We start from the raw sequence: 22,625 nt of genomic DNA on the forward strand, positions 1-22,625 counted from the left end.
AGTAATGCAATAGTATCTCCCTTAGACCATTATTTGCAAATAACATTTACGAATTCAGTATTCCGTTTCCGACTTACGTTTACGTTAGAAAGGTCTAATATTAACAAATCAATAAGTTGTAATTCTTGACTGCATTGTAAAGTCAGCAGGACAACATACAGATTTTTTTTTTCAAAATGAAGCGAAGGCAGCATGTAACTTTGTTTCATTATACAACGATGTTATCATTTACAGTCCCGACGATATTCATCTCTATAAAAATATATGCAAATAATTTTTATTACATTGATACGCCTAGTATGAAATTAAACTGCTACATTTTGCAGTGGCTGACATGAACAAAAAGATGAATTATTTAGTCCGTTTAAAGTAATTTAATCACATTTGATTTGATCCCAATTTCAACATGATCAACTGGTGAATCAGGATGATTTATTATGTCATGTTATAGGAATTTATGAATTATTTAAGATTCTTTTTGATATATTTTGAATTTCATGGATCCTTATATTTTCAATCAATGGCTTTATATACGTAGAAATAATTGTTTTAGCACGACGAGAAGCAATAGTTTTAAATATACCAGACCTATACTCAGTCTGTTACTTGTTTTAAAATACGAATATAGCTGACGGAATCCTGATTTGAATGTAGATTGCAACACTATTCTCTTAACTTCGTTCCGATTTTGACAAATTTGTCAGAAAATTCGGAATGAACAATTTTCATTTCAATGTCCTCGCCAGTTTTAACTGATTCTGCAAACTTCATCGTGCTTCTTCTAGTTTTAGATGACTGAAAGTCATGCAATCTGAATAAAACACGTACTTGTTTTCTCACAGGTTCAATAAATGTTCGATACAGGCGTTTTCGAAACGACTTATTGAAAATTAAATATATATAGAAGTTAGCTAGAAACGAACATATGAGACAAATTTCATAGCACATATGAAAAATTCTGTTAATCTCAAGTTCTATGTCTTTCCCCGAATAAACTGTCGCGTCTATGCTATTATATAAAAGGAAAATGCTATATGCTATTTCGGGAATTAATCGAACCACAACAACAGCTGTTACTATAAGAGTAATACGTCGATTTTCATGGACCCTTCTGGAATACTGCGATGGGTTACTATCCATCCTTTGAAAAGATTTCTCTCCTTTTCTAAGTTGATGTATAAACAAAAGTGTAAATATCACAAGTGTTACACATGGAATGAAATGTCGCACTACAAATGCTATCCATAAATATATACAGTCTTTTCCGCAGCCATTTCCATGAAGTTCCCATTGACACATACCTCCTATTGCCTTTTCACTTCCAAAATGATAAGCGTGGAGAAATGGACACAAAACGAATGCAGATACACAATATATATTTACCGTTCTAAACGTATTAAAACATGTTTCATACCTATAAGGATATGCCATGGAGACGTATCTCTGCATTTCAAGAAATAATATCAGAAACACTGAGATTGTATGGAATGATTTCGATAAGAAAAATTTTGAGATCATGAAACCACGACAAAGATTCTTGCTTAGGGTATATCCGTCCACTGGTGACTGTGTTGCTGAAAGATAGACTGTTGGTGGCAATGTTTCTGAAGCATTGAGTATTGAGCCGATGTAGTAAGAGAAATTCCTATTATCGTAATTCAACTGGTTTAAGGTCACATTATTAGGATACATATTGTTGCTCAAAATTCCATTACTTTCGAAATATATTTCTCCAGACTGGTTGTCAGATATTAGTAATGGATCATACCTCTGGAACACCATGATGTAAGTTGGCAGAGTTACAAGTCCAGTCAAAGAATCGAAAATTGCTATCCCGGAGAGAATGGTGTTTGTTGGATTGCGCATCTTTTTGTGCATAAGGACTGATAATATTAGAATGTTTTGGATGAAAGTTACTATCACTAAAATTTCCCAAATATATAAGTAGACAGGCCTTTCAAACTGGTAACCTGGATACATGTATTCGTCTCCATAGTCAAAGTAATAGTTATCTTCATAGAGGGAATTATTTTCTGCATTTGCAGTATCATTTGCCATATCGGAGTAGTAAACGTCCATACCATTAATAATGTTTAGGTTTGCTGTAACAGTCTAAGTTCAGACCAGATAGGAACGTCAGTTTTAATAATAAGTTGTCACATTCGTGTTACCAGTTTCTACTATTCAATTATAATTTGTATTCTTTTCAAACTAATTTTCATATCTTCGAAAACTTTTCTTAAACAGCACCAGAGAATATGGAACATTTCAAGTTTATCTTTTGTCTTTATCTTGTTTAGAACAGGAACTGCAATCCATATTCCTTGCACGTTTTGCTGCTTCATCTGAAGATAAAAGTGAACAAATAAATAAATATGCAAATGGAAAAGATACCGTACTACTTTATACATTATGTAAACCATCACTTTCAAGTCATATAGTCTATTATCGAATATGTGTCTTAAACGATAAAACATTCTGTCTGTAAACATCTCACATTCCCTCTGGTCGCAGATTAAGTCTCAGTTTGTACGATTGGAGACTTCCGTCGTAATTTGTTTCTCAAAGCAATCACTGTAAGGAAATGAACATACATATCTACCTTTAACGTCATTAAGGAAGCGGTAATCTAGTAACTAAAGTATCGACCCCAAAACCGTTGTTACATGATATCTACTTCTCATATGACATCAGTACTGCATTTTCAAAGATGTGGGATCGAAATGATTTAAATAAATAAATACCTTTCATCTCAAGCAAATTTGTATAAAAACGTTATGTTTTCAAAGTACTTTTGTCAATTTTATGTCATATCATATGTGACGTCATTTTGATCTGTAACGTCGCGATTATAATAAATATTTTCTAAATCTAACTCAGATAAAAAAAGAAAAAATGTATTTTTTAAGAAAAAAATACTTAGTCTAAGACATGTATGTTTGAACTGAGAAATTTGCACTCGTTCCTAGAGTCGTCCAATAAATCCGCTACATAATCCATGCGTATTTACTGGTAATATTTGATCTATAATAATTCAAAAGTATGTAATATTTAGAAAGAGTGATCTGCCGATGATTTAGCTTCTAATATGAATCAGAACGCCGCATTCATTTGGAATTGTAGGGAAGAGGCAAGCTATCGAATTTCTAATTGCTAAGGCCAAAACTGAAAACTGTGTATAAAATATCCTAGTATCCCAGTGGGAAAATGAAAACATAAATACTATCGTGTTCATTATAAACAGTTTCAAGACAGATCAGGAACTTTGACTTTCTAGCAAGTTTTTGTTCCGTTTTTGTAGGGTTTAACGTCACACCGACAAAACAACTGATAATATGACAACTTTCTGGCTTTTCGTGTTGGGCACAGACACTAGGTATCCTAAACAGAACCACCAATCTTTCAAAAGCCAGCTGGAAGACTTCTTCACAGACCATCATATCAATCCTGATAATATATCTCTTTAAATTTTATAAAACTATAAACATTTTACTGTACGTTATTGGCTGGATACTGAAGATAATAAGATACTACCAGATGCCGATTTCTACTTTTGAAAATGAAAAGCATTTTGACTTAATTTTATCTAGTTTTCTTGGTCAGTAAATCCCAATTTTTACAGCTTAAGCAAAATCCATATTTTACCCCTACTATCAGCAATTTTTATTTGTACAATCTCGGAATCAATTTCAGGCGCTGATATTCATTTGAAAATCTGAAGTGAGACACTGTTTTGTTTGGTGTTATATCATAAAAGTTAGTAGTTTGTGAAATTTATGAATATATCCTTTTCGCAGCCTTAACGTACTAAAACGTATTAGCGTCTGATGACCCTTTCACGCTTCCGTAGAAACAACATTTATTACACGAAATTTATTTTGAAAATATTTCTGAAATGTCTAGGTCTGCAGCTCTCAAATACGGTTATATCTTACATCTGAGGCATATACTGAGACTCTCAGACAACATCAAAAATGACATTTGAGCGATTTGATGAAGTTCCGAAATTATCAATTTACCCTTGGTCCGTTACGGACCCCTGTGGGATTTGTGTTTTTTCCGAGCTCAAATATCTTTTCGTAGATGAAAAGCTGACATGCCGTACTAAAGCCCAGGTCATTTCAATTCCAAAGTCCACGCGCATACATTTAGACGGGGTGACCCCTGCGCGTGACCCTTGACTATCTACGAATCAAAATACGGCTTTCGTTTTCAAGTTTAGCATTTCTACTTTCATTTTCTTTACTTCCGGAAAGAGCTGAAGGTCGAGGGACGTCATTTTCTGTGTTGTCAAAAACATACATATGCCTGGCGAGATTGCATAAATATGTGCTGGCCGTCCTAAAGATATGACATATTTCTATAGCCCCAAGCACTGTTTACCGTGTCATCGTTAATTGTGTTTTCAAGTTTATATACTACATAGCATAAAAAGTGATAAAGGCAGTTATGAAACACAAGAAGACATACGCAAAAATACATTATCGATATTCTACGCAACAATACATTATCGATATTCTACGCAACAATACATTATCGATATTCAAATACTAGCATACACATTAGGGAAAATTATTTTAATTACTCAATAATAAACAATTAAATGACAAAATAAGATACCTGTCGACATGATTATGACAGTGTCTATTCAATTTGAAACCATTTTTTATCAAAAAATATACTAATTAAAGTCATTTGTGATCTTCGAAACGTTTAACATCTGACCAATTACTTACCTCTGTACCGTTTAAGTGATAGTGATGTATAATCCCACTTTTGTATCGGACAATGTCAAAAAGAGTATCAGTATAACTTTCACATTTTTCTAAATTCTAAGCATTTGACATTTGTCTAAATCCTGAGCATTTGTGAACACAAATAATATCCACTCTATATCAAAATGTGTATAAAGTAATCATTGTCATGCATGTACATATGCATATACATATAGTTTGACAAGCGTTGATAAATAAGTGCGCGCTGGTATGTATTACTCTTTGAAAACACACTACTTATACAAACATATATCATTTGTATCACCACTTATTCATATTAAGGTACTAAGTTACCGCAGTATGCACGAGATGTTATTATCAAGTTTAATGTATATTTATCTTTGAAGCTGAATACCTTTTTGAAAAAAGTATTTTACACAAGTTAAAGCATACCAAAAGTTCCTTCTAGGGCACATCTATATAAATATAAAATGACCATCTTGTAAAATATTGGTTGCAATGTCTGTTTTATACTGCCAAAAAATATCAGGTAAGTATTTAAGCTAGTTATTTAACATAAATTGTTAAATCCAAAAACAAATTAAATCTGTTACCTCCTTCTGTAGATTAAAGTAGATAATACCGGCCGGCAGGCAATTAAGCATATATGCATTAGGGGAGGAGCTTTACTACCTATGAGAGAGTCAGCAGACGACTGTAATCTGATCATGTAAACACAGAATTCGTCTGCTTGATATCTAAAAGCATCTAATGCGGCAATAAGACATTGACCTGGTTATCTGATGTGGGAAAATTTGTTACACATAATTATAGGGTCGCAATGGGGTTTGTTTTCATATATTAACCATGCATTTGAAGGTAACGATAATATTTGGTTGTTTACATTTAAATTTGCTGATATATGTCTATCTGTAGAATGTACCTATGTTATGTTCAGGAGGAAATAAAAGAATCAATTAATCATCCTCGGGTTTAGTATTGTGTAACCCATGGATTCCCCCCAATTGAGAAAGAATAGTTTAACGTCAGAGGTTATTTCTAAGGTCATGGAGTTTTATTGGCCGGCCTGTAATGACAACAGCTTTCGGTATCAGTAGCTCAGTCAAGTGTGACTTATTAAACAGTAATATTCCTTCTCAAGAGAAGGAATAATAACTCTGTGAAGTGTTTAAGAGTTTCAAGAAATTTTTAGCTTTTCATTTACATGCAAATTATATTTATGAAAAGGTAAAGTTTGTTTCTAAAATTTCTGCAACGTTTTAGAGAATGGAATAAAAAAAGAATGAATACCTCGGACACCTGACACATCCAACCATGCACTGTAATAGTACACTGACTGAGTTATATATTACTTTCTCACAGAATGCACGCAGAATGAAAACAGATAATTGTTATAATAAGCACATGAATATTGGCATTACCCATTAAAATTAATGCTCGAGTTATATTTTATCCGAATACCTATGGTATGAGCTGTCATAAATGCCTATCGAATGATATATATTTTTTGTTCTTTTAGTGGTTACTGTTTCATACACCGGTACCTAACTTACAAATAAGAGACGTTTTAGAAACCTTGAAGCTTTTCCATTTACAATGGAGTGGACCGAGCTACAGATATTTAGTAGAATTTGACTTCCTTTAAACTATAACGAAGCGACTTGAGGATGCGAATATAGTAGTTCAAAATCGAAAAGGGTTTATCAGTGATTTCAGGGGAATTGGAATAGAGAATAAACGTTTCAACCTTATGATGGCATCTTTGTTTGAGTATTTGCACATTTTGACTTGTATAATTTGAGTAAGAAACATTGAAAATTCCGGCGATGAGAACATTGACAAAATGAGCTTTCTATTCGACCAAAACCCCAGACACAGGGCCACCAAAATAAAAATTAATATTGGATTTTACTTTAAACATCTTTTGCTAAATATCACTGTCAATATAGGAATGTTCAACGAGCAATAAGCTTTAAATGTTGTTCAAAGAAATCTAATCCTTGCAGAAATCTGTTTACTATGGCAACAGAAAAAAAATCTTTAAACGTTTTACCAGAAACGGCTAAATAATGTAATATATGTTTCTGAGGTGTTTTTCAACCCAGATTGTTTTTATTATCCATTTTCGTAAAAACGAGGCTATGAGAGAGCTTGAAACTTTAATATTGAGAACTTTAAAAGCATACCAGAAACTGGCCGGATTTTAATTTGCAACGGTGTCTACCTATATTTCCGATTGATAAGTATAGCCACCGTCCACCTAACCAGAAAAAAACTTTAATCGTGGTAAACGAAACACAACTACTGTCTGGTTATCTAATACAAAACCACACCGTTTGAAGCAAAGACTTGTTATTTACGGTAAACAATGTAAGGAATACTTTAAGCGAAGACTCGTTGTCTAAAAATTCGTGTTACATTGGTCATTACTCCAAGAAAGAATCTGGCGGCTAATTATTATCCATTGTGGCAAAATTTGATAACATATTAGACAGAACCTACTTGAAGCCTTAGATTAGATGAACCTTTCTGTTGCTAATGGTGCAGCTGGTAATTGAAATGTATCGTGCTTTTTTCAGAGGGAATCGTATAGTATTGTTCATTGATTTTGTTTTTGTATTGTATAATGAATACATGTGGTATGTAAATTTTCTCCCAATACACAGATTCAACTATACTGAATAATACATTACTATTTCCATTTGTTATTCTTAATATGATCCATCAATATTTTCTCCCGGGAGCTCTAGTTAGAAAAAATTAGCGGTTCCTATATCGTATTTTGGACTAATATCCCCCTTTACTTGAAAACTGTATAAATACAAAAAAGGTGTTTTAGAGTAATTTATCTTTGCTTTGAAAATTTCAGTCTTCTAGATGCGGATTCATACCGTACATCTACATGTATTAGTAAGATTTGCCGCAGCGTGTAATCATGTTGCATTTTATTTACAGTTTTGATAAGCTCACAAAACAGCAATCTTTGAGGTCTGTATGGCAGCGGCTAAACATCTCCCCGAATGTGGATTCAGTGTTGTTATAGTTTATGTCTTTGAGGCTCACGGAGTTAATTGTATCTGTATATAATATATATTGATGTACTTAAACCCGTACAGGGGATAGGTGTAAATGTTATTGTACATTGTATTACACTTAAATCAGAGTCAATCAAACCTTGCTTGCTGGTGTGTTTGCCTCTAGAAGATTTTCTTATAAGATTTATTCAATGAACGCAGTCAATATATAGCCAATAAACATCTTCAACAGGGTTATTGAATATCAACCAACAACGTGAAAATATGTCAATTGATATATCCCCTTTAGCAGCGCCAAAATTAATATGTCTGTGTTACATATCACCAATGCTTCAGTTAAAACCGTTTTATCCTATTCGATTCAACCTAGACTGAAAAGTATAGGTTGTTTTATTTCTTTATTGCTCAGTAAAACATTTGTTGCTTTTTGTAAACAAACGTTTCGGATTATTATCGGTCGTTACACTGTTAAAACAATAATATCTCGTGCAGGAGTTTTTGATAAGCTTGATCTGAACGGTTAATCAAACTCGTAGTTTTATCAAATTTTATCAGTAATATTTTGTTAAAAAAGCAACAACAGTGGATAAAACAACAAAGAGACTGGGGCGTGATAGGTTATTTCATTCTGATACATTTTAGCTGAAGATTATATTTTGCAATTTGTTTTAGCCTTAAGGAATGTAGTGATTCAAAAGTAATTTCAAATCTCACCCAGGGCTTGTTTTACTTTAAAATGCAAGTCACTTTGGTTAAAAGGTTGGTTGAAAGGCCTTATTGTTAGGTGACATTTGTAAAATAACTGACTACTATTATGCATATCAAACATTAAACACATAAATACTTAACTGACAAAAAAAAAATTAAAATAAAGTATAAAACTAAAAATATAAGACACTGCTTATGGATGTTTGTTCCAGACGTACGTACTGTGTAATAAGTTTGGTGTTAATTACCGAGAGAGGAATGCCTACATTAAGATGGCCCTGTACCTTTAAGGAGTTGCAGATTGAGTTGTAAACTTAATACATAAAAACAACGACATATAAACAACAGGATGCACAACATACAACAATCCTTAACAAATGCACACCAATCCTTAACAAATGCTTATATAGAAGTGAAAGTATAAAACTTACTTATATACATACCAATAAAAGTAACACAATAAAGTGGGTTTAAAAATAGCTTAAATTAACTTTACATGCATGTACTAAGCAGTATCCGAAAGTTCGGTATGAATAAAAGCCCTATGCCCCCTTTTCATATGCAATAAATGTGGCAAAAACAATATAATAAATCAACATTTAAAATAAAATAAAAAGATAAAATTATTACACACGAAAAAGGTAACCTTCATTCATCAAACTGAAAACGAAAGGATTTTCCACATGATGTCCGACACAAATTGCTTTCTTTTCTGCTCTTTGATTTCCTTCCTGCTTCTTTTTTATAGTGAAACTTATTTTTCTCGTTTGTGTTATTAAATCTGATGCCATTATTATGGGCCAGATCAGATATCAAAATAAAAACTTGAAATTTTGCTAATCGAAAGGAAAAAATCGTCATTTACGACATACATTGCACTCACAAAAAGTCACCACAAATAATCCGAGAATTAATCCGAATCAAATATATATATATAATTGAGGTTCTGTCACACCGATTAACTGAATAAGAAATTGTTAGAAATAGAAATCAGTCAACGTATTGTATTAGAAGCAGCAGAAATACCAACATTTCATTTCTTTCCTCGCATAATAACCCTTCAAAATGTTTAATATCCTAACATAACGAAAGACAATAATTATCACAGCTACGCACATAATCATTCGAACCAACCATTGCTGTACTCGTCTAGTCGAATGATTAAGTAATATTTACCGATCAAAAGAGAGTATAAAACATATCTAATGTTTAAAGGTTTTATTCCAGACAAAAATAAAGATCTTTAAATGTTTTTGAGTACATGTACTGTATGACCTCACGGCGTATTAGACTTTAAAAGAAGAGTTACAAAATTAATGTAGGGATAACGCATGTTTTTTCGTGTTATAACATCTGCAGAATCCCGAGGGATTGGTTGGCGCCCGAGCCCGTTAGGGCGAGAGTACCAACGTATCCCGAGGGATTCTGCAGATGTTATAACACGAAAGGAACATGCGCTAACGCTATTCTAGCATAAAACGCATAAAAACTGATAAATGAATACAATGTCACTCAACGTCATTAAATTTCCACGAAATGCGCGGGAATGTCTGAGTTGTTTTTTTACGTTGACGTCATTTCGTTTTGAATTATCCCTTTTGGGGCTGAATGACGTTTACGCTTTGCCACGGAACGCGCATATATAAAAAGGTGTTATAACAGCACGCGAGCGCGAGAATCTCTCTGTTAATACACGTTTTCTCTCCTGTTAAAACACCCCCTAAAAGTGACAAGAACAACAGTTTTATGCTAGAATGTTCATCGGCATCTTCTTAAAAGTTGGAACATCTTTGAACAGTGAAACTATGAATTCCGTTGCATTTTCAAGGTGCCAAGGAAACATTGTTATTCTTTAATAATAAAAAATCAGAATAGATATCTGACTTCACCTAATAGTATCAAGGATAGACAATACATCATAAAGGGCTATTTTTTTAATGTTTGAATGATATTCGTCTTGCCCAATATAAAACTGATTTAAAATGGTGGTTCAAAGAAGTGAAATCAGTTATAATATCAGACTCTATAAATACTCTGATCTATAGTATACCTTTTGCACAAACGTCTCTGCAGTTCCTCATAATTCCCATTTAAGTCATAAACTTGCTACATCTGTCTAGTAAACATAGTTGCTAATGATCTATTAGAAGGGCTACGTGATTACTTAGAACATAGAAGAGGATTGTCAATTTTGTTTACGTAATAACTAGAGACAGATAACAAACAACAGATAAAGGTTTCTCTCATCTCATTTATAATTAATATGAGCCGTGCCATGAGAAAACCAACATAGTGGGTTTGCGACCAGCATGGATCCAGACCAGCCTGCGCATCCGCGCAGTCTGGTCAGGATCCATGCTGTTCGCTAACAGTTTCTCCAATTCCAATAGGCTTTAAAAGCGAACAGCATGGAGCCTGACCAGACTGCGCGGATGCGCAGGCTGGTCTGGATCCATGCTGGTCGCAAACCCACTATGTTGGTTTTTTCATGGCACGGCTCATATGTTGTAATAGCGCAGCAAACACGGGTGATGTCTTGTTATCTTTGTGTCCGAAATTTATTCTTTTTTTTTTGTTTTTGGATAATTTGATAAATCTAAACGTGCACGTACAAAGTAATACAATTTGTCTTTATAAAGGATGTATACTTGCTCCAGTTAAACGTTACCAAATATTAGATATGAATAAAAAAAAGATGATAGGTAAGGGTAGATTTCTTGGAAGCACAGAGCACCTAAAACACAGCCTCAGAGCCACGCATTAGCAAAGAAGGCCCACAACAAAAAGAAGCTGCAATGGAAAAATATTACAGACGGGTTGCTTCTAACATCTAACAACTACATATTACTTTATGTGAAATATAGATAGAGGGTGAGGAAGTGGCAAAATGGTTTGGAAGGAGGAATTTCAAGAGGAAAGAAGAAAAAAGATGAAAATACAAAGGGAATGCTACGTTCCATAATAACAGTCACACTACAACGTAAGCGCAGACACTCGTGTACCACAATCAAACACACAACCATACCCAACTAAATAACATAGGAAACAGTCCGGCAACGTCTTAGACCTCCTTAGGGTTCCGTCAGAGAGCAACGAAAACTAACTCAAAGTAAAGGGGGAAGGATGCAAAAATAGTGCAAATGCAAGGGTAAGAAGGGAGCAATAGGGGGAGTAAGGAGGAGGGAAAAACGCTTACAACAAAAAAAAAAACAACAAAAAAAAACAACAACAACAACAACAACAAAAAACGTACGCAACAGACAATACAAGACAGACAGAAAACCAATTGATAATAGGTGCACTGCATTGGAACGGTCAGTAACCTGTATAAAGGAAACTTGGGGTTTAAACGCGTTTAGGGCATGCCCACCTCGCACAAACCCTATTTTCAGCAAGTTAGACAACATAATATATAAAATCCCCGCTGAGAAGGCTCTAACATTAGTGCAAAAATAACAAATAAATAATTTAAAAAGTAAAACAAAATTAAGGTAAATCTGAGGTATAATTACACCAATGTACTCAACAACTTGTCTGAAGTCAGAGCACCAAGAGCCTAACTTTTAAGGGCACGACTAAGAAAACTGCAAGACAAAAATCACTCCCTCCGTCCACTGTATGTAGGATTTAGGAGAAAAGCATCATGGAGTCTTAAACTTTATTAGTCATCGCACCATCAAATAGGAAAGCGTAGAGATTAACTGTAGAGGGCCAAGAGGGCAGATAAGGGAAGTAATCGTGTCATAACCCTATACTATTATTGGGGAAGTATCCGTCACAATACAAGCAGACAGCAAGGCTCAAACATTGCAAAATTCAAATGGCGTGTACCATCTCTTTCATGGCCAATATGTTACGATACGTTTTAGTTGTCACATAAGCTATTTTTTTCGGACAGACAGGCGCAAGGAGTGGTTCACGTACCGCTAATTAAGAGACCTCTCTCTAATGGCGGAATGCGGTGTTTTGAAACCAGTTGATACATTTAATTTGCTTAGATAGGCCCGACAGACATCGAAATATGCTTAAAGTTAAAAAACCGGTGATGCCAGGTTTTAGAAACGTGCAAACATTTCCGAAATTGAGATATAGCAATATAGTGCGTAACACAGTCAATCTAACACGAGCAGAATGCCTGTTTTGGTCAAAACTTGCACAAAAACATGACAGAAATCCAAAAACAGTCTCTTCAAATCAATTTGTCCCTTCAATAGTTTTTGTACTGTCAACTGTACGACCAAAAACGAATGTGTCGATCTCACCTTACACATGTGGTTATCGAAAGAGTATATCAGCAGTTCGGTCAAATGGCAAATAAGCATGTACTTACAAGATTTTTGAAAAAAAAAACAAACTCTCGTATGTTTGTTTACATCGCTATTTCTACCATGATGACATTGAATTCTCGCTTAAAAACGCGAGAGACATTATATACGTCCGACCCCCTGGTGATAGCCTCAGTTTATAAGGCCTGTGTAAGACGGGAGTTACCCTACCCGATGGACAGTGTGGAATGGAAAACCGAGCGTTTGAGAGGTATTTTATCCAAGCTGTCCCCAGATATGGGGAAACAACCGTCTTACATAGGCAGACATGTTAGATCATTTTTCTTGCCTATCATGTTCAAAATAGATCATGGAGACAAATAAATCTGGGTATTTCCTGATATTATATTTATAAGTTTATGATATCATTATAGTGCCAGTATGAAGTGATGTCACCTAAGTACACGCTATTTTAAACAAGGTTTTTCCCTAGGGAAAGACAGGAATATCTTTTCATGGCGCGTGCTCGGACAAATGTATACATACTTTCCCCGCTTGGTAGGCAAGAATATAAGGATATTACATGCTTGCCTGTGTAAGACGGGTTTTCCCTACCCGAGGGACAGTGTGGAACGGAAAACCGAGCGTTAGCGAGGTTTTTTTATCCAAGTTATCCCGAGGGTTGGGAAAATAGCCGTCTTATATAGGCGGATATGTTGGATAATTTTTCTTGCCTATCACGTTCAAAATAGATCATAGTGCGCAACCTACTTTTTTGACCAATCAGAGTAACTTATTTTCGAAAAATGTGGCTTCTTATCCCTGAAGACCAATGTGACTGTAGCAATAATTTTCGAAGAACTGCTCTACACGCTGAAGAGCGTCGACTCTGCAGTTCTGATTGGTCAAACGTAGATTTCACGCTATGTCAGGTAGAGTCCATGAAGAAAATTCTTCGAGGAAAAGAAACATCGGTCGATCACTCCGCTACGCTCCGTTTCCATCCCTATCGGTTTCTTTTTCACGACGAATTCACCTCATAAACTCTATCTATAACATAGAGACAAATAAATTTGGGTATTTCCTGACATTATTTATATGTTTATGACGTCATAATAGTGTCAGTACTATGTGACGTCACTTAAGTGCACACTATTTTAGACAAGGTTTTTCCCTAGGGAAAGACAGGAATATCTATGCTCTGACAAATTTATACTTTCCCCACAAGGTAGGCAAGAATAACTGACCTTAAACACGCCATGTACCCGGATAATCTTAACTCTGTTCAGCGACCCTAACTCAGTGCCAACATGGCTGACAGAAAGACTATGTATGTAGTTAATTTCCTTGTCTTTTTTTCATGTTTTTATGTGAGTATGCAATGTCAGCGTAAAACTTTTGATAGTCATAATATCCTGTATTGATAACATGTTTTGTGTACTGAATATTTCAATCGAAATGTCACATTATGTGGCTGGAATTCATTAAAATGTACTCAAAAAAGTCTTCAAAATGAACATGTTTTATGTTTCTAACTGTTTTAAAGTACCAGAAATTGCAGTAAGACCTTACTTATTAAATGTATTAGTTCCATAAATATCTCTTTGACCATGTTTAACAGAATCAAAGTTTGAAATTGATTTTTATAGCTTAAAAATTGTATTGATTATGAGGTGGGTTTAAATTTGCGGAAAATTCCTAACTGGATTAGAAAACAGTGCTGGATAAATACGAACTTAGAATGGATAAACACCTAACCAAACGAAAACGGCTGTTCGTATGGACTGTTGATGCTCGAAGTTCTTTGATCTACCCACCCCTGCAGGGATGTGGGATTCCTATGTCCAACTTATCCGACTCGTGATTTTTTTTGCCGGCGGACAAGTGCATTTTTCATTCTGTGTGTCCGCGGATAAGCATACTTTTTCAGGTATAAAATGAGAAAACATAAAGTATCATTTAGATTGTGTGTTGCTTCAAGTGTATGGAGGTGATACAGATAATGGGTTCTTTGACTAGGTCTCGCGCACACTGTAACTCGATGACTATGATAAAATATCAGAGAAGATTTAGATACAAGAAAATTTATCTTTCGTCGGATAAGTATAAATATATAACACTAGCTTAAAGCTATTTTCCGGCAAACACATGTAAATAAGCTCAACATAAGTAAATCAGTAATAAAATGCAAATATGTTAAAGCACATTAAAGCAAATAAAGCACCTGGCGCTAAGTAGATAAGAAACAAATCACAAATTATCACATACATGTTACAGCGCATTAAAACAAAATAGCACTTAGGTACTAGCAAATAAAAGGGAAAAGTAATTTACCACATGCAGATTTAGCACATTTAATTTAAAGCAACATAAAAAAAGATTAGCTGACACTACACAAAAATAAGAAGAGTCACATTTTACAACATGCATTTAAAAAAACATAAAAGAAGAAATCATATACATGCTAAAGGGAACATAAGAACTACTTAAAGTAGCTGAAGAAACATATTTGCATCATCAGCATATAGCATTCTGTAACTAAAATTAAGAAAGGAAAACAAGGGTTACACACAGAGAACTAAAAGGACATTTAAAGACATCAGAAAAGTAAACAACTTTAAAAAAGTATTATGACAAGTTTGTAAGTAGAATTCCAAGTGCTGAGACAATAAGTCACTGTCAAAGGAAATATTTGAGCCAGTAGTCAGCCAAATTAAAATCAAAAGCACACAGAGATCGCAAGTATGACTAAAACAAGTCGGAACGTTTTAAGAGTCTTTCTCTGAATTCATCTGGCTTTGCACCATTGCGTGGGCAGGCAGTGTTTCGGGCATGACCTCAAAAGATCCCGAACACTACTTACGCGATTTCAGACTTTTATAAACGTTAAAAGGCAAATATTTCAACAGCTTATTTTTTACCACAGTTACTGTGATATGCTTTTCTTTTCATTGTCCTAAATAAAGAACTCGATCTCCAGTCTATTTGCGCTTTCATGAAGGTTTAATATTACAAATCAGAGCAAGTGAAATTTGACTATGAACAAGTGGATTTTTAAGTTCCGTGGACAAGTGAAAAATGTAAGGATACCCACACCCCTGTCCCGTCAGTCCATGCATCACTCCCCCACCACACCACACCACACCACACACACACACACACACACACACACACACACACACACACACTTTTCTTCCCTATTTACTGTCTGAAAAAATATCATATTTAATAATTAATCATAAATCTAATCCCATTTAAACAATTTCAAAAATATTCCATTAGCACCTCTATAAAAATCTCTTACACTATGCGATAATTATACAAGATTTGAAACAAACACAATTCTTCTGTGTGTGTGTGCGTGTGTGCGCGTGTGTCTGAGAGGGAGAGGAAGAGTGGGTTGGGGACTACAGAACTTCGAACATCGGTGGTATTAAATAATTTTTTATATAAATATAATAATTTTGACTTTTATACTGAGTTATTTTTTCAGGTTTTATCCAGATTTTTCCAAACATTGCTATTTGCATAATATTAAAATTATGAAAAAATATTTGACTGTAGTGGGCATACATATAACATCTTGTAAAATTAATGACAAAGTTTGAAGACAATACCGCTTATAAAGAAATGTTTACAATAACCACACCATGTACATGTCAACTCATTCATTTCTATAGAATACTAGTCAGTTATGTGTTTATCCGTCACGCAATTTCGTGTAAGTTAGGTTTTTATCCATTCCTCATGTAAACTGAGTTCGGTTTTTATCAACTCAAAGTTAGGTTTTTATCCCTTTTCTCGCTGTTAGTACATTTGAACATGTATTGTGTCAACATGAAGTGGGTTAACAACATAGTGTAAACGGGCTTATAAAGCAGCATATCTTTGCTTTCAAACAACAAAATAGTCGAGGCATCAAAAGCATAGAAGTATTTTTAAAGATTTTTTGTAAAAGTTTTCATTGAAAAAGTTGCCTTGTTCGTCGTTTTTCCACCTGAAAACACAAGGATTGATATATTTAACATGATGCATTTTGAAATAAACATACACTTGATCAATGGAGATAGATATAACAACAGAAACATTCCTTTATACATCGTAATTACACAACAAACAAAGTTGTATCGGCTTTACATCCGCCATGTTGGCACTGAGTTAGGGTCACTGAACAGAGTTAAGATTATCCGGGTACATGGCGTGTTAAATGCATAAACAAATACCCCGTTTTAGGTCGATGTAATCTGATTAATAAATGCTTTTATAGCAATTTTAATACCACTTACGATTAATTATGTTATATTTCATCTAAAAAATACCACAGATTTCCGCTAAAAAAAGCTGTCGCGAAATAACTTTCGTCAAGTTTTTCAACTGTTTTAACTGTAATCTGCAAACAAATTACATAATTAGAAAGCTAAATATTCACAGTCTCACATAAATATTAATTCAAGGGGCAATATTTAAGCTGTAGATATTTGTGTATATGTAGTAAGTACACCAAAAACAGTGTAGATCTACATTTGATATTTTTAGATTATTATCAATTTACTTTCAAACAAAATAACCATGAAATTGTCATTTTCTGTCACACTTTGACAAAAATAATTCTTCATTGAATAATTTTCATTTTTGTACAGGTTGCAGTAGTCTGTGTTCAGACCGTATGTTTTGTTCAAAGGAAATAACTCCCGAGGCTATTCAAATTTTGTAAAATTATGTCCCTTTTCTTCTCAAAACATAGATAATCAGAGCCAGGACGGATGAAGTCAGAATTTTTACAGAATTAGTTTTTCTAAAAAAAAAGAAGATTATCTAGTCGGTAGCCAGACTAAGGTTGCAGGACACTGATACATTTTCTCCATGATGTCATATAAACACTTAATATTCATATATCATTTAATGAAATGAAAACTCTATATTGTCTGATAACAAATTTGAGATGTTATGTTTAAAGCTACTTTCCATAGAATCGCAAGCAATCTTATCATTTGTCTATATTTTCTTTATGGTTTCAGACTATGCAAATAACAATTATTTTATCTAAATTCTATTTTGTTACTTTGTAATCGCTTATTTTCCTCGGAGTACCGAAACCTATTTTTAGAATGTGAAATTGAAAGTAGACTATGATAATCAAAAGAGCGCACACTTAGGTAGCAGATGCCGGTTTTTTCTAGTATTTCGGACTTCCAAGCGATGTGGCCCAGTCAGACGGCTTCTGACATCTTACGAGATGCAGACCTGAAAATAAAAAGATACCTGTTTACATCTTACTTGAAGAAGAAATAAAATACATAGTAAACTTCATACAAAGCATAGATTTTTAAATCCACAAGCCACCTGAAAGATAATTTCACCCAGGACATTTCAGCCCAAATTAGCCATATCTCCAACTGGCCTTAAAATGTTAGGGGAAATGATAGAGCCAAATGGCCACTTGCATTCTGTACTCAGTTTCAAGTATTACTTGCAGAGCTAGACAAAAATACCTGTCAACCGATTACTTTTTTCACTATTTTCAACTGTGTGAGGCCTATATGACATTTGACAGTTCACGAGAAGCTGGATGCCGATAGTGGTATATATGCATTTCAAGCAGTTATATGAAAATATTGCCATCAAGCTTACATTCGCATCTGCCAGAATTTCTGCAACATACCATTCTTAAACTTGTTAATCACAAACTCACATCAACAAATATTTCAAACATCAAAACAGCCTTCACTTCTAGGTTTTATCTCTAATGACAGATTTTGACCCTGGCCAATTCGAATCTGTGGCTGGAAACTACCAACTGCTACCCAAGTCTCGTCGACGACAGTTAATAGTTTACCATTGAAATCTTTGAAAGTACACCGAATTTAACAATTATCAATGTTTCACTATTAAAACCAGAACTATTTAACCACGTACAAGTATAATTATTTTTTTCTATAACGAAATTTAATTACAGTGTGGGAAGCAGCTTTAATATAAGATACATAATCTGTTCTGGTAAATAAAAGCGTATGAAAGTACTCGGAACCGTTACAATTCTGTTCAGTAATTACGCGTCTATAGACATTTACTCAATGACTAAAATTAAAACATGAACAATGCCAGTGTTCTAATTATTTGAGCCATGCCATGAGAAAACCAATATAGTGGGTTTGCGACCAGCATGGATCCAGACCAGCCTCAGGCTCCATGCTGTTCGCTTTTAAAGCCTATTGGAATTGGAGAAACTGTTAGCGAACAGCATGGAGCCTGACCAGACTGCGCGGATGCGCAGGCTTGTCTGGATCCATGCTGGTCGCAAAGCCACTATGTTGGTTTTCTCATGGCACAGCTCATTTTTTTTCTATATTATCAGCAATTACATTAAAACAAAGGGCGAAGCTGTAATATCATTATTTAAAGCATGCAGTTTCATCGGTTGTCGAGTTCCAATTAATTAATGACACTTTTATATTGCTACACTCGATTCTGAACAAAAACGCCATGTTGGCTTTAGCACTAGACGATTTCTTTGAATATTTTTCATACCTTTTTGATTTTCTTTTAACTAGAACATAAAAGGCGACTATTGCTTTCCTTTATAAAAAATGTGAACTGGTCTTTAATAACTTTACGCCATTGATTTCTAGCAAAATACTAAGCCGATCAGCACTTAACTTCAACATCCTATTTTCTTTTAAACTCCGGCCTGTGTGGAAAGAATTTTATTATTGTTCCGTTATTTTGAAGTTCTTACTTTATTAACCAGTAACATGAAGTAACTAAAAGTCAAGATAAATATGGAATGTCATATAGGTAAAGATTAAATTGAATGCGTGTTTACCTTCTGTCTCCCTGACATCTGGGAGGATATACTGATTTTAATCCGGTCATTAGTAATAAATTAAAAACAGTATTGTCCGCTCTTATATATTTAGTATAGAAATAATTTTGGCACAACAGACTGTAAGGTTGTTTTATGTTCAAACACTATATATATATATAATTTAGCATTGACTAAAATGCTGTAGTGTTTGATTGATTCAAATTGTATTTCCTGTCCCTGTCACAACATTGCGATGATCTGAACGATTGACTCGTTTGATGTTTATTATATTTTGACTGCAGGAACCAACTTCGACTGATTCTATTTTAGAGGAATTCATTCTTATTGATATAGCATTTACTTGTTTGTTCGCTACTTTCCCAACGCAAACGTGCATTAACAAAGGAAATTACTAATTTAAGCACAAGCCACTGTCACTTTGTCTACAAGTAAAATTAGCAAAGACTTACAGTATACACCATATTCAACCACACGTGATCATGTGTAAAAGTAATTTAATTAGGAAAAAGCAAGTACTGTTAATACTTATAAGCTTGCGCCCTGTCAGACTGTTTTGAGAACATGTGTACTTTTATGACGCGCACTGAACAATTACCCAACTGGCAACTAACACATAACAAAATATACATGAATTTCATAAAATGCCAAACAATTTAGTTAAAAAGCAAAACTGTTTCAGTCTTAAAAATTCAAGCTGATTTTAACACGATCAATTCAATGAACCGATTATCTTCAAGTTTAGAAAGACAATAACATAATGTAAGACATGTCATTCATTCTACTTGAATAGTCATCAAACTTTGTAAGGAAATCTTTATTAGTACAGAATGTATTTCATTTGCATTAACTGGAATTGTATTATAAAGGAACATACAGGATTACTTTACAGCGAATATTACACGTTCAGCTCAACACAACGCGGCTGTGTAGCTCTATAATCATGTCCCAATAGAAGACATAATTGAGCCGTGCCATGTGAAAACCAACATAGTGGCTTTGCGACCAGCATGGATCCAGACCAGCCTGCACATCCGCGCAGTCTGGTCAGGATCCATGCTGTTCGCTAACAGTTTCTCCAATCCCAATAGGCTTTAAAAGCGAACAGCATGGATCCTGACCAGACTGCGCGGATGCGCTGGCTGGTCTGGATCCATGCTGGTCGCAAACCCACTATGTTGGTTTTCGCATGGCACGGCTCATATGTTAATTTGGGATTTTATAACTATTTCATCAGAGCATTACGATATATATTGTGATCTGATCGACTATATCTGTGGTCCGACAAAAAAATCTGCTTTTGGGGACTAACCCTATTTACATAATCGGAGGCTCTGATCTGCAATTTTAGTTACTTTATGCTGCTGTTTGCCGCGTATTTGCTTAATATTTTAAAGCGCTTCGCTGAGCACATTTTTAGAGTTTTAATTCAATTAAAAGTGATGACTTTAAAAGATTTGTCGAAATTAATAGTAATTCATTCAAACAGTGTTAGTGTCGGTACGAGGTATACAATATTAACACTGTCTTATTAATTTAAATCGGTGAAGAAATTCCAAAACATGGCTAGATATATTTTATCTTTTTTAGAAACGATTATATAATTCACAATTGGTCAATTACATAAACAATGCCAACAAAGAAGCGTCACATGTATTTTCGTCATTGACATAATGAAATAAAATTAGTTATAACCCACGTTTAGCCCTGTTCTTTCGTGATGGATAAAAGTAATCTATGTTTGATTAACTGTTTCTCTATATAACACAATCTAGGGAAGGCATCATTATACACAAGTTTCATAGTTACTGTACATGCTGAACACCAATATCCATTGCCTTCACAAAAAATGACTTACTGTTCTAACCAAATCATGTTTGCTGTCAATTAAGAATGGTATTAACCAATAAGGTAGGCGTAACAAGTTTTACTTTACAATATAAGCAAGTGAATGCATTCGTCAATAATTATAAGTGACATGTCCAGGGTTAATAGTTAAATTTACCTTCCTCAATGTATGAACAGTTAATATAACATGACACTAGAGTTCTTATTCTGCACACAAATCATGGCTCTGGAATTCCGACTGCATGTACAATTGATTTTCAATGTTGCCGACTGTGACATTCAATGTATTTAGATTTTAAAAAATGAAGTCTTGTCAAAGTATCTCTTAATCTTAAATCCAAAATACAAGTTTGCAAAAATGCCTTCAGTCTGCCATCCAGATATATGAATAAAACATTGAAGAAACCTCACTAATATAATTTTGATATGTTAAATACGTTTTCCAGTTTTAAATATTAGGACCGATCGTAATTAGCAGACTTGAATTTGATTTAATTCTTACTTTCTAAGCTTTATGATACACTATGATATTTTATAGATTACTTTCTAGATATCCTTAGGAAACCGGGCACATATTTTATGCCATCTCGTCAAGCATATGTATGGTTTTTTTTTGACAACACAGAAAATGAGGTCACTCGACCATCAGCTCTTTCCGGAAGTAAGAAAATGAAAGTTGACATGCTAAACTTAAAATTGAAAGTCGCCTTTGCATTGGTCGATAGTCAGGGGTCACGCGCAGGGGTCACCCCGTCAAAATGTATGCGCGTGGACATTCATTTCAGAAATGTTGTCAAAATGAGTTTTGTATAATAAATGTTGACTCTACGGAAGCGTGAAAGGGCCATCAGACGCAAATACGTTTTATTACGTCGCAGGTGCGGAAAGGATATTTCCTTAAGCAAGTTTCAGTAATTGTAATGATAACAATTATATGCTGACGTTTTGTACAGTGAAAATTTAAAGAAATTTCTAACCGGCTTAGTTTTGTATATTGTATTTTTGATGAATGTTCCGTTGTTTAACATCTCAGCCGATTTCATAACATTTAGAGGAATTGCAGAATGCAACATTATCCGCGTCTTAGAAACACTAGCATTGTTTGTTTTATATCAGCACCAACATGTGTTTTAATAGATATCGATATGGTCTTGAACACTCTACAGCGCTTTAAAATTACAAACAGTCTATAGCATATTTGTCTGAATGT

At 34.3% G+C, this 22,625-nt stretch overlaps 1 protein-coding gene across 6 annotated transcripts in view; it reads right to left on the reverse strand.

The window, feature by feature from the left end:
- Window positions 1-263: 263 nt before the first annotated feature.
- Window positions 264-22,625, reverse strand: part of LOC123527286 (uncharacterized) — a 30,044-nt gene continuing 7,682 nt past the window's right edge. For 3 of the 6 annotated variants that reach the window (XM_045306652.2, XM_053523273.1, XM_045306649.2), the window contains one exon: window positions 264-2,345. In XM_045306652.2, coding sequence (XP_045162587.2) covers window positions 664-2,079 — 1,416 coding nt within the window. In that variant the 5' untranslated portion in view covers window positions 2,080-2,345 and the 3' untranslated portion in view covers window positions 264-663. Of the gene's footprint in view, window positions 2,346-4,736; window positions 5,583-17,894; window positions 17,989-22,625 lie in introns of those variants that run through there. The other 3 variants (XM_045306650.2, XM_045306648.2, XM_045306651.2) reach the window with 2 other exon arrangements.

The sequence above is a fragment of the Mercenaria mercenaria genome, chromosome 14, assembly GCF_021730395.1.
Source record: "Mercenaria mercenaria strain notata chromosome 14, MADL_Memer_1, whole genome shotgun sequence".
NCBI classification, from domain to species: Eukaryota; Metazoa; Mollusca; class Bivalvia; order Venerida; family Veneridae; genus Mercenaria; species Mercenaria mercenaria.